Raw genomic sequence first — 13,508 nt, 5'->3', positions numbered from 1 at the left:
CTAGCGCAGGATCATCATATGCTGACTTGGGTTCAAGGGAGGAGTGCTAAATGTGAGATCAATATTGGCAGTCAGCACACTTTCTTCAGACTCAGGGCTTGGAAAGGATTAGGGATACAGCACCAATTTGTTGGTGGGAGGTTCTTTTTAGCAAATTACTTCAGTTTTTTTAAAGTAAGTATATTAACAAAGGAAGTATTGTTATGCAGTTTATATGGACCTCAGTACAGCCCTCTTCAGTGTGTATTTAAACTTTTTATAGTCATCAAAGGATTCACTTGTCTCTGATCTCCAAAATCCAATATTTGCTCACTATTTTCTTTTCAACCAGAGCTTCAATATCTCATCAGCCAGGGTTACCTAAACTTGCCAAGTTTACCCTTTATCTTAACAGGAGTATGCTGCCCTCAGACTCTTGATATCATACTCTTTAAAACCTCCCACTTGTTATTTGTTCCTTTCCTTGTAAAGAGGCTCACACAATCGAACTCTGCTAGATCCTTCCTAATTCACCCAAAACTGGCCTTTAGAACCTTAACTTGTAGGACTGACCTATTCTTTCCACGAGTATCTTAAAACTAATTGAATTATGCTCGCTCAAGGCAAAGTGCTCCCCCATTGCCACTTCAGTTACTTGCCCAGTCTTGTTCCCTAAGGCAGAGATACTGACTTTTGTGCGATATTACTACGTTTATTGAACTTAACTAGACTGGGTTCTAAGACGAATGGAGAACGGAGTTATTAAATTCTGTTTACAGCTTCTAAAATATACATTAATCAGTAAATAAATTAGCACGCAACTTTGCATGAAATTACACTAAACTGACTTGCTGAACAAATTTTGATTTTTCAAGCCAATGCTTGTAAGGCTAGACAGAGAAAATCATCTCTCACTTGAGCTGTAATCTGGTCTTAGCTTTGTCAGATGTCAACTTATGAAAGAAATGCTAGCCTTCCTTGGTAGGTTATATTGCTCAATTTCCAGGTCATTTAAAGCATAGAGAAAATGTTTTGCATGGATTGATTGCAAGACAGAAAGTGTCAATGTTTTATAATGAGTGTGTTGTAGTTGGTTCTGATCTTGCAGTTTCTGCAGTTCAAGTGTACGTTTACCTTGCTCAAATTACATTTTAAAGTCTGACAAGGCTTTGTGAAACTGTGATAGTGAAACTGTGCACCAGAGCCAAGTTAATCTACTTTTATTCTTATCAAATGCCCAAGCTTATTGATGTATGTTGTAGATGCTGATGTAAATTAACACCACTTTGCATACAGCAATTAAATCCACAAAGAATGGACCCTACCTCGGACTAGATCTCGAGAGGAAATTGTCCTGACCCACATCTTAAACAAGATAAATGAACGTACTAACATAGAGTCTCATTTTATTTTACAGTACGCATAAGGGTTGCCTCTGCATTTTAACATGAGCCAAATGTGATGAGATGAATGTTACTTTCCTTAGATTTCTACCTGATATGGAGCACACAGCTTGTGTAGAGTGCAGTTTACATTCAAAATAATTAAATTAAGTTATCTGAACACTGAGAAACTTACAAAATATTAATGTGCTTGAATCCAAATGCACAGAAATAAAAGAATATATTCACAATAAAGTTAATGAGTTTACTTTTTTCTCTCAAGAAATGCATTAACTAGATGCTTATCCTCAGCAGGACACTTAATAATGGAGGAATCTCCCAGCAAATCCTGATCCAACTCTTAGCAGAATTTCTCCTGTAATTTACAAGGGCAGTCGTTATTGATCAGAAGCAGTAAGTCTGGATATTGGTTGTCCCTCTATCTGTAATGCATTCGGAATGGCCCACCTGTAACCAAGTTAGCATCTTAGCGATTCCTGATTGTATCACAGTCTCTCAGACACTGATTAACAATCCACAATTAAATAATGATATATCTTAATTTCAGAAAGACACAGAAAACATTACAATACAAGAATTCAGAATAACTTAGGTTTTAATTTTTCAGTGCAAGTTGGGCGACAAACATTTAAAACAATGCATAATATTATGATCAATCAAGAAAGGTAATGTGTTACACATTGAACATACTATCTGATCGCATCCTATACATGAGCTTCAATCCATTATTTAATATATGACTTTCATGCCAGCGATCAGGTTTGGCATTAGGCTTCAATAGTTTCTTGAAAATCTCAAGCTCCAAACCATTTGAAAATCTTGGGATGATCATAGATACTGTAGAAAAAAATTTCAGGACAACTTACCCAAGTTAAGCAAAAGCTACTACACTGTTCAATATTTCAAAGGACCTTATCAAGTTTCTTGAACTCACTATTATTCTCTATAGGTCAAAACACTTTTATCATTTTACTAAATTCTTAGCCACATCAAAATTTATTTCTTGTTGAGAAATCCAACACGAAAAATAATTATTTTGTCCTTTGAAGGTTTAGTGAACCCATGCCTGCCCTGAAAGTTCACAATATCCAGTAAATATAAACTTTACTTCAATTTCCATAGAAGATGATTCAATGGACGATTCCATGACCACCTTCCTCCCATGCCCAATGGAAGGAGAGTTTTAATGAAGAAGGTTAGCATTTTAAACTCACTTGCATTTTCCTTGAGTAATTCCTCACAGCTCTGGGGTACATACTGAGCCAGAGTGGATTAGAAATGGGTACCTTCCCTCACATTGTAAGAGTCTGTAAGAGTGTGAACAAAAGCTTGAGGCAGCAAAGCTGCCAGATAACATAAATAGCAAACATAACACAGGAATCAAAGTATTTGTGCAAGTTCACTCTATTTGCATTCCTCGCTATATGTTTTGGTTAATTAAATAGACAGCACTGACCTTGGGCAGGGCACTGCCAAAGAAGAAAATTGCACTGCCTGTAAAACCACTTAAGGTTGCAGGGAGAGGAAAGTGGCATTGGGGAGTGGGGGAAGCCAAAAGTAAACCCCATCCCATCATTTTTGCTTGTCATTGTGTGCATAGTGCTAAGAATCAGTATTGAACAAAATATTTCCACAGTTTCAGTTCATATTAAAGCAAAAGACAAAAAATATTAAAAATAAAAGCCACACAGAAATAGTCTGCCTTACATTATTAAATAAACTAGTAAATACTCCCTTGGCATAATTTACAGGTCATCTGGATCTGAAGCAGTGTGGTGATATTCAGCTACTAGTCTAGTCAGACCCTTTAAGGTCACTGTCTAATACTCACGGTTAAGTAGATGAAAAGACAAATATAGCCAGTTGTGTCTGGTTGTGAACTTTTAACAATCACTAGACAAGTGAATCTAGGGTTCTGGATTTAGGTCAAAAGAACCCGGGTTACTGGCTTTCTTTCTCTTTTCCATTGCTTTGCATCTGTACTAGTAAGTACTTTTTACAGACAGGAGATGTGTGGCTTTCTTTTTGAGATATTCTAAGCTGAAACAGCAAAATAAATATAACAGATGCTTTACAGCGCAACACCAGATTGAGGCTATTATTTAAATACTGAAAATCAGCTTTGGGAAAACTGCTTTCCCCAAACAAAGTTGCATGTTTACTAAGTATCAAAATCTGTGAACACTCAAGCCACTCCCAAGCTCACTAGAGCTCATAAACATACATCATAATGCTCTACTGTATGCCTCTAAATAGTTTCAGCAATTTAATAATCTATTAAAGTGGCAATTGTCTTTTAATAAAAAGCGCAAAATATTGCTTTGCAGCACATCTGTGAAAATAATATAAAAATAATTTCTATATTACAATTTTTAAACTTTTGCTTGTAAAGTTCCATCATAATGATCTTCTAGTTCACAAACACATAAATAATTGGTTACTTTCTGCTATATTTCACCTTTACAGTTGTAATTAATGTGCAAATTATCACTGGAATTAATTTTGCAATAGATTAATTAAAAAAACATACACGTAGGAATATAATCAACTATTTGGTAACAGTCCATGAAGAAGTAACAGAAAAGGTCTTCTCCTGCCCTGGATAGTGGGCTGGAATTTGGGTCTGGAGTTTCAGTCCTGGAGGCACAGATGTTCCAATCGATCCAACTGCAGTGCAGCTCCAAGACTCTCAAAGTGGAACGAACCCCTGATCCTGGTTGATTTACATTTAGCAAATTGCTCATCAAAATATTTGTTATGACAGAGTTTGTTAATTCAGAACTTTGCATACAACCATCACAGTCAAACAGACTTGTTTGCTTGCTGCCTGCGTTTGAGCTCCTCCTTGTAGCAGTAGGAGCAGTAAAACTCTGTCTCTGGACGGCCGTAGAAGGGGCAGTTGTGCTGTTTGCATCGGTTCTGTTGTATGGAATAAGGCGGAGCTGCCACACTTCTTACTCTGCTATTTTCTTCACTCTGCCACACAAAGGAAGAGTCCTCATCGGCATATTCCAAATAGTCACTCATATCACCAGAACCAAACCCATTGGTATATGTGTGGCTTTTGTGTTCAGGGGGCAGCAAACAGTTTAGAGGTTCCATGGTTTCCACAGTGGGGAGGCCTGATAGACCCACAGGACAATAGCTTTGATAAGATAGTGAGCGACTATGCTGTGGATAAGTTGCACATGTTTTCAGAGAACTGATGACAGGTGGCTGATTATCACTTAGATAACTTGGCTCAGATCTCACATCAGATACATGGATGACATGCTGCAACAAAGCTGGCATATGGGTAAAGTGGGCAGAGGTGAGAGTGCCAGCTTTAGGGGTTCCACTGTTCAGAGGTGAAGTGCTCATGGATACCTGGTCACTAGCTCCCTGCTGTTTAGAGCTCAGGTGACCTATATGGCTTTGAGAAGAGCCTTGAGGAGTGTCCTCTTGTGAATTTGGTTCTAACTTGGTTTGAGATGGCTCTTGCTCCTCTTTTTTACATACAGAGTTGCTGCATGACTTTTTTTCTGCTTCCTTGCGCTTTTGTTCTTGCTCTGCATTGAAGCGCTCCTGAGCTGTAGTCAAGTAATAATTAATCATCTCCTCATGAAACTGGTGCCTATGACTGGTCAACAGAAGACCAGCAAAAATGAATTTCCTCTCGCCTTGCATAGCAGCTCTCAGTATGTTGAGGCTGAGTTTGACATCAGTGCTGTATTTCCACTGATCAGAATGTTTCTCCACTAGAGATTTAACAGAGACATTTGATTTATCAGTAGGGGATGAACTTGCAGAATGTGATGACTCCTCTTTGCTTTCCTTCCGAGTTTTGTTGGATTCTTTCTTCTTGAGTTTGTCTCCAGTCTCCCCATTCCGGCCATTGCTTGTGTTTCCTCTACTGATCTTTCCATGCACCAGTCCACCAAGACCCCCCATGTTCTTTTTAATTTTAATTCCCAGAGTTTTACTAAGGCTCCCAAGCTTATTTGCAACAGAATCTGTCCTATTCTTTTCCTTGTCCTTTTTCTGTTTTTCTCCTTTCTTATTTCTGTTTCCATTCAGGTTGGAGTTGCTGCAGATAGAATCTCTATCTGACTCCATCGAATCAGCTAGGGAATGGACGTCTTCCCCAGCTGAAGCAGTTGGTGATTCTGGTTGGGCCAAAGGTGCCTGTCAATGCAAATTTTTCAAAAATAAATTTAAAACTATATCTGATAACAACTGAGAAAAAAATCATTACAAGGTCTATCCACTGCTATCTGACCTTAGTCGCACAGTTTACACAATAGTATACCAACTTCCTTTGAGTACCTCATCAAAATAGGCTATATGAACAAGCTTTGAGTGGCATCAGGTGCAGGCTCGTTTTCTTCAACAATTGCAATGGCATAAGATGACTAGCCCTTGTCAAGATCCTCTCGCAACACAACTGCACAACAGACGACTCTCTGATCCCAGCAATTCTGAGATAGCATCAAATGTTGTTGCAAGATCATCAACTCTTTGATCTGCCTGAAACTTGTTGGTTTTCTCGTACAATGAGACACCCGCAAGGGAATGCTGCCAGCTGGCACTAGTATCTGCTAAGGGATGCATTGAAGCTTGATGCAGGCAATGTAAAGGCTTTGTGTAGAAAAATTGTAGTCCAAGGTCCTGTTGCAACTGGACATTGATGGGTTAAGCCCTGTGTAAAAAGCTTCTTAAACACTTCAGTTTGTATTGTTAACAGTGCTAAAGATGCTAATATTACAAATGTATAAAATAATAACACTACAAACGTAGAGACCTAACAACACTGTAAAAGTAGAGAAAGCTGTGCACTGTTCTTGTATTTCTTCTATATAATTTTATGAATAAAGTTTAGTTTTTGAAAAAAAACTACAGAGCACCTAGTTGACCATTCTTCCTGTATTTCAAGGGGGTGAAGATCACCTATAGAATCCAATCTGGCACAATGACTGGGAAAAGTTAACGGTACAGCCTGGGGCAACAGACCATTTGCTGGAGATGTGCGTGTGCGTGTGTGTGTGTGTGTGTGTGTGTGTGTGTGCGTGTGTGTGTCTCTCTCTCTGTGTATGTACGTACAGGTGTGTATGCACGCATCTGTTTGTGGAGTAAGTGCGTGTGTATGTACAGGTGCACTCGTGCACATGTATATGCATGCGTATGCTTGCACATGACTGTGTATCTGTGAGAGTGTGTGTTCACACATTTGTGTGGGAATGATGGGGAGAAGCAATTAGGTGAGGGAGAGTGAGAGGTGGAGTTGGAAGAAGACAGAGGCAAGTTGCCTAATAGGTGGAAGTAGAGAAACAGAGGAAAGGCAGATGGAGCCAGATGGGAGGTTAAGACGAAGGGTCTCGGCCTGAAACGTTGACTGCACCTCTTCCTAGAGATGCTGCCTGGCCTGCTGCGTTCACCAGCAACTTTGATGTGTGTTGCTTGAATTTCCAGCATCTGCATAATTCCTGTTGTTTGGGAGGTTAAGATGTAGGTGAAGATGGGGCCAGCCGCTGACAGGTGATAAGTAGGATCAAAAGGTCAGAGGTGCTGGAATCTGATAAATATTGATAATGGAAGCCATTAGGAGAAAGGTGAAGGACATATAGAATCAGAAGGGGAATACTGGAGCAAGGGACACAGATGCTGGAATCTGGAGCAAAAAATCTGATGGAAAAACTCAGCAGGTTAAGCAGCATCCATAGGAGGAAATGAATTTTAGACATTTGGCTTGAAACTCTATAGACTGTTTATTCTGTTCCACAGGACAATTTATTCACAGCATAATCTTCTGGCACTTCTCCTGAAATGTGGGAGAGAGCTTACCCTTGTTTCAGCAGGAATACAAATCCAGGATACATTCATATAGCTGTGCAGTAGGTGAAGCTTCGCTTCCAGGGAGAGGATCAAACTGGAAGAGAAGAATGCACAGTGACATAACATCGAAACAGAAAACACTGTCAGTGACAAATATACTAACTTCTCTTGTTAAATTAAATCATACAGACTCAGTCAATCTAAAAATCACCAGATGAAGGCCTTTCACAAAGTGCCACACATGAGTCTGCTTAACAAGCTACGAGACCAATGTACTACAGGAAAGATCCTAGCATTGATAAAGCAGTGGCTGATAGGCAGGAGGCAAAGAGTGAGAATAAAGGAGCCTTTTCTGACTGGCTGTCGGTGACTAGTGGGGTCTGTGTTGGGACCGATTTTTTTAATATTACATGTCAATGATTTGGATAATGGAATGACTGGCTTCGTTGCAAAGTTTGCAGATAGGTGGAGGGGCAGGTAGTTTTGAGGGATTAAAGGGGTTAAAGAAGGACATGGAGAGTGAATATGGTGTGGATGTTTCCTATGGTGGGGGAGTCTAAGACCAGAGGACACAGCCTTAGAAAAGGGGGGGGGTGCGGTTCTTTTAGAACGGAGATGAGGAGGAATTTCTTTAGCCAGAGAGTAGTGAATCTGTGGAATTTTTTTGCCACAGGCAGCTGTGGAGGCCGAGTGAAACCCCTTTTTACCGGGCGTCTTGAGAGATGCGGCTCTTTAGTCCCTCGCTAACAGCCACCGGACTCAGCAGTGAGATAACCACCTCACTCAAACTCCCTATGTCTCGGGTAGATGTGACTTGGGTTCCACCAGACCAGGAGAGCTGGGATGTTTTGACCACCCACATCCCCAATCTGAGCCAATACTGTGCAAATGTAATTACCACTTGCAATTACCCATCAAGAAATGACAGATCGTACACTGCATACAATTACAAAGAAAGTATATTTATAATTTCAGCTTTATTGAACAGTTAGTAGGGAAAAGGAAAAAATAAAAAGAGCTCATTACAGTTAACCCCAGTCCAGGTGTGCACACAAGATGGAGCTCATCTTGAAGTTGTCTTTAACTCGCACGCTGGACCCATAGTCTGCGTGAAAGCACACACCACCTTCTGAGCATCTCGCGAAATCCACCTCAAACAAACAGGCTCAGCATTCTCTAGTACCTTCTCCCAATTCCACTATCCTGGCTGGCTGGCTGACATACATTCCTAAATTCAACAACCTAACTCGTTTATCTTCAGCTCAAACCCAAACATGCTAATAGCAAAACAGACTGCTCTTACAGAACTGCTAAAATGAAATACCTTCAGCATAGCAGTAAAAATCTTAATCAGTGTGAGACACAAATAATTGTGTGTAGTTAAGGCAGAGGTTGAAAGATTACAGATTATATAGGGCATGAAGAGATATGGGGAGAAGGCAGGAGATTGGGACTGAGAGGAAAATTGGATCAGCCATGATGAAATGGCTCAATGGGACAGATGGCCTAATTCTGCTCCTATATCGTATGGTTTAATGAAGCCGAAAGCCAGTGTCCACACTCGTAAATGAAAAAGACTCTGCACGCAGTTCTTCAGTTGTGGAGCATAAACTCAAACCTATGTCTGGACCAGATCATTAATCAATCCATATAATTTTCAAAAGGACAAAAAGTCACATTGAAATTAATATTACATAGAAACATAGAAAACCTACAGCACAATACAGGCCCTTCGGCCCACAATGCTGTGCTGAACATGTCCTTACCTTAGAAATTACTCAGGGTTACCCATAGCCCTCTATTTTTCTGAGCTCCATGTACCTGTCCAGGAGTCTCTGAAAAGACCCTATCATATCCGCCTCCACCACCATTGCCGGCAGCCCATTCCACGCACTCACCACTCTCTGCGGAAAAAACTTACCCGACATCTCTGTACCTATTTCCAAGCACCTTAAAACTGTGTCCTCTCGTACAAGCCATTTCAGCCCTGGGAAAAAGCCTCTGACTATCCACACGATCAATGCCTCTCATCATCTTATACACCTCTATCAGGTCACCTCTCATCCTCCATCGCTCCAAGGAAAAAAGGCCAAGTTTACTCAACCTCTTCTTATAAGGCATGCTCCCCAATTTAGGCAACATCCTTGTAAATCTCCTCTGCACACTTTCTATGGTTTCCACATCCTTCTTATAGTGAGGCAACAAGAACTGAACACAGTACTCCAAGTGGACTCTGACCAGGGTCCTATATAGCTGCAACATTACCTCTCAGCTCTTAAACTCAATCCCACGATTGATGAAGGCCAATGCACCGTATGGCTTCTTAATCACAGAGTCAACCTGCGCAGCAGCTTTGAGTGTCCTATGGACTTGGAACCCAAGATCCCTCTGCCAAGAGCCTTACCATTAATACTATATTCTGTCATCATATTTGACCTACCAGAATGAACCACCTCACACTTATCTGGGTTGAACTCCATCTGCCACTTCGCAAACCAGTTTTGCATCCTATTGAGGTCCCACTGTAACCTCTGACAGCCCTCCACAGTATCCACAACATCTCCAACATTTGTGTCATCAGCAAATTTACTAACCCATCCCTCCATTTCTTCATCCAGGCAATTTATAAAAATCACAAAGAGTAGAGGTCCCAGAACAGATCCCTGAGGCACACCACTGGTGACCGACCTCCATGCAGAATATGACCCGTCAACAACCACTCTTTGCCTTCTGTGGGCAAGCCAGTTCTGGATCCACAAAGCAGTGTTCCCTTGGATCCCATGCCTCCTTACTTTCTCAATAAGCCTTGCATGGGGTACCTTGTCAAATGCCTTGCTGAAATCCATATACACTACATCAATGTGTTTAGTCACATCCTCAAAAAATTCAATCAGGCTCGTAAGGCATGACCTGCCTTTCACAAAGCCATGCTGACTTTTCCTAATCAGATTGTCTCTCCAAACGTTCATAAATCCTGCCTCTCAGGATCTTCTCCATCAACTTACCAACCACTGAAGTAAGACTCCCTGGGCCATCTCTTGTCCCTTTCTTGAATAACGGAAGAACATCTGCAATCCTCCAATCCTCCGGAACCTCTTCCGTCCCCATTGATGATGCAAAGTTCATCCCCAGAGGCTCAGCAATCTCCTCCCTCACTTCCCACAGTAGCCTGGGATACATCTTAGCCAGTTCCGGTGACTTATCCAACTTGATGCTTTCCAAAGGCTCCAGCACATCCTCTTCTTTAATATCTACATGCTCAAACTTTTCAATCCGCTGTAAGTCATCCCTACAATCACCAAGATCCTTTTCCGTAGTGAATACTGAAGAAAAGTACCTCTGCTATCTCCTCCGGTTCCATACACACTTTTCCACTGTCACACTTGATTGGTCCTATTCTCTCACATCTTACCCTCTTGCTCTTCATATACTTGTAAAGTGCCTTGGGGGCCTTAATCCTGTCTGCTAAGGCCTTCTCATGGTCTCTTCTGGCTCTCCTAATTTCTTTCTTAAGCTCCTTCTTGCTAGCCTTATAATCTACTAGATGTCTATCATTACCTAGTTTTTTGAACCTTTCATAAGCTCTTCTTTTCTTCTTGACTAGATTTACAACTGCCTTTGTACACCACAGATCTTATACCCTACCATCCTCTCCCTGTCTCATTGGAACGTACCTGTGCAGAACTCCACGCAGACATCCCCTGAACATTTGCCACATTTCTTCCGTACATTTCCCTAAGAACATCTGTTCCCAATTTATGCTTCCAAGTTCCTGCCTGATAGCCTCATATTTTCCCTTACACCAATTAAACACATTCCTAACTTGTTTGTTCCTATCCCTCTCCAATGCTATAGTTAAGGAGATAGAATTGTGATCACTATCTCCAAAATGCTCTCCCAGTGAGGGATCTGACACCTGACCAGGTTCATTTCCCAATACCAGATCAAGTACAGCCTCTCCTCTTCCAGGCTTATCTACATATTATTTCAAGAAACCTTCTTGAACACATCTAACAAACTCCACCCTATCTAAACTTCTCGCTCTAGGGACATGCCAATCGATATTTGGGAAATTAAAATCTCCCACTAGAGTTATTGACCCCTTCCTGTTTTTAACTTCCACCCACAGAGACTCAGTTGACAATCCCCCAATGATTTGCTCCCCTTCTGCAGCCGTGACACTATTTCTGATTGGCAGTGCCACACCCCCACCTCTTTTGCCTCCCTCCCTGTCCTTTCTGAAACATCTGAAGCCTGGCACTCGAAGTAACCATTCCTGCCCCAATCCATCCAAGTCTCTGTAATGGCCACAACATCATAGCTCTAAGTACTGATCCACGCTCTAAGCTTATCCGCTCTGTTCATAATACTCCTTGCATTAAAACATATACATCTCAAACCATCAGTCTGAGCGCGTCTCCTCTCTATCACCTGCCTATCCTCCCTCTCGCACTGTCTCCAAGCTTTCTCTATTTGTGAGCCAACCACCTCTTCCAACGTCTCTTCAGCAATCCTAATTTAAACTCTTCCCAATAGCCTTAGCAAACCTCCCCGCCAGGATATTGGTCCTCCTGGGATTCAAGTGCAACCCGTCCTTTTTGTACAGGTCACTCCTGCCCCAAAAGAGGTCCCAATGATCCAGAAATCTGAATCTCTGCCCCCTGCTCCAATCCTTCAGCCACACATTTATCATCCACCTCACTCTATTCCTATACATACTGTCACGTAGCACAGGCAGTAACCCAAGATGACTACCTTAGTGGTCCTGCTTCTCAATTTCCTTCCCAACTCCCTGTAGTCTGCTTTCAGGACCTCCTCCCTTTTCCTGCCTATGTCATTGCTACCAATATGTACCACGGCCTCTGGCTGTTCTTCCCACTTCAGGATATCATGGACGTGATCAGAAACATCCCAGACCCTGACATCTGGGAGGCAAACTAGCATCCGTGTTTCTTTTCTGTATCCACAAATCACCTGTCTGACCCCCTAACTGCTGCCATCCTCTTCCTTTCCTCAACCTTCTGATCCACAGGGCCAGACTCTGTGCCAGAGGCATGGCCACTATTGCTTCCCCCGGTTAGGCTGTCAGCCCCAACAGTACTCATTGTTAAGGGGTACAGCCACAGAGGTGCTCTCTAGTGTCTGACTCCTGCCCTTCCCTCCCCTGACTGTTACCCACTTATCTGTCTTGCGAGGCCCCAACCTGACTACCTGCCTATAGCTCCCCTCTATCACCTCCTCACTTTCCCTAACCAGACGAAGGTCATCGAGCTGCATCTCCAGTTCCCTAACATGGTCCCTAAGGAGCTGCACCTTGACGCACCTGGTGCAGATGTGGCCGTCCGGGAGGATGGGAGTCTCCCGGACTTCCCACATCTGACACCGAGCACAGAATGCTGGCCTCACACACATTCTTCCTGTCTGCAATCTACACAGGTCACCTACCTCGCCTCGACCCGTTATTGCCAAAGCCCCGTTGAGCCTTTCTACTCTGTCTCCCTCTACTCTGATGCCCGCTCTATAAGATATAACCATATAACGATTACAGCACAGAAACAGGCCATCTTGGCCCTTCTAGTCCATGCCAAACTCTTACTCTCACCTAGTCCCACCGACCTGCACTCAGCCCAGAACCCTCTATTCCTTTCCTGTCCATATAGCTATCCAACTTAACTTTAAATAACATCGAACCTGCCTCAACCACTTCTGCTGGAAGCTTGTTCCACACAGCTACCACTCTCTGAGTAAAGAAGTTCCCCCTCATGTTACCCCTAAACTTTTGCCCTTTAGCTCTCAAATCATGTCCTCTTGTTTGAATCTCCCCCACTCTCAATGGAAAAAGCCTATCCACGTCAACTCTATCTATCCCCCTCATAATTTTAAATACCTCTATCAAGTTCCCCCTCAACATTCTACGCTCCAAAGAATAAAGACCCAACTTGTTCAACCTTTCTCTGTAACTTAGGTGATGGAACCCAGGTGACATTCTACTAAGTCTTCTCTGTACTCTCTCTGTTTTGTTGACATCTTTCCTATAATTCGGTGACCAGAACTGTACACAACACTCCAAATTTGGCCTTACCAATGCCTTGTACAATTTCGACATTACATCCCAACTCCTATACTCAATGCTCTGATTTATAAAGGCCAGCAAACCAAAAGCTATCTTCACCACCCTATCCACATGAGATTCAACCTTCAGGGAACTATGCATCATTATTCCTAGATCCCTCTGTTCTACTGCATTCTTCAATGCCCTACCATTTACCATGTATGTCCTATATTGATTAGTCCTACCAAAAGGTAGCACCTCAC

At 42.1% G+C, this 13,508-nt stretch overlaps 1 protein-coding gene across 1 annotated transcript in view; it reads right to left on the bottom strand.

Annotated features, from left to right (window-relative positions):
- Window positions 1–3,843: 3,843 nt before the first annotated feature.
- Window positions 3,844–13,508, bottom strand: part of otud7a (OTU deubiquitinase 7A) — a 113,738-nt gene continuing 104,073 nt past the window's right edge. The window contains exons 10-11 of the mRNA XM_072281919.1: window positions 7,203–7,287; window positions 3,844–5,546 (exon numbers count right to left, since the gene is read on the bottom strand). Coding sequence (XP_072138020.1) covers window positions 4,185–5,546; window positions 7,203–7,287 — 1,447 coding nt within the window. The 3' untranslated portion in view covers window positions 3,844–4,184. The remainder of the gene's footprint in view (window positions 5,547–7,202; window positions 7,288–13,508) is intronic.

Source organism: Mobula birostris, chromosome 18, assembly GCF_030028105.1.
Source record: "Mobula birostris isolate sMobBir1 chromosome 18, sMobBir1.hap1, whole genome shotgun sequence".
Taxonomy (NCBI): domain Eukaryota; kingdom Metazoa; phylum Chordata; class Chondrichthyes; order Myliobatiformes; family Myliobatidae; genus Mobula; species Mobula birostris.
The sequence above is the reverse complement of the archived record's forward strand: the minus strand, read 5'-3'. Positions and strand labels throughout refer to the sequence as shown.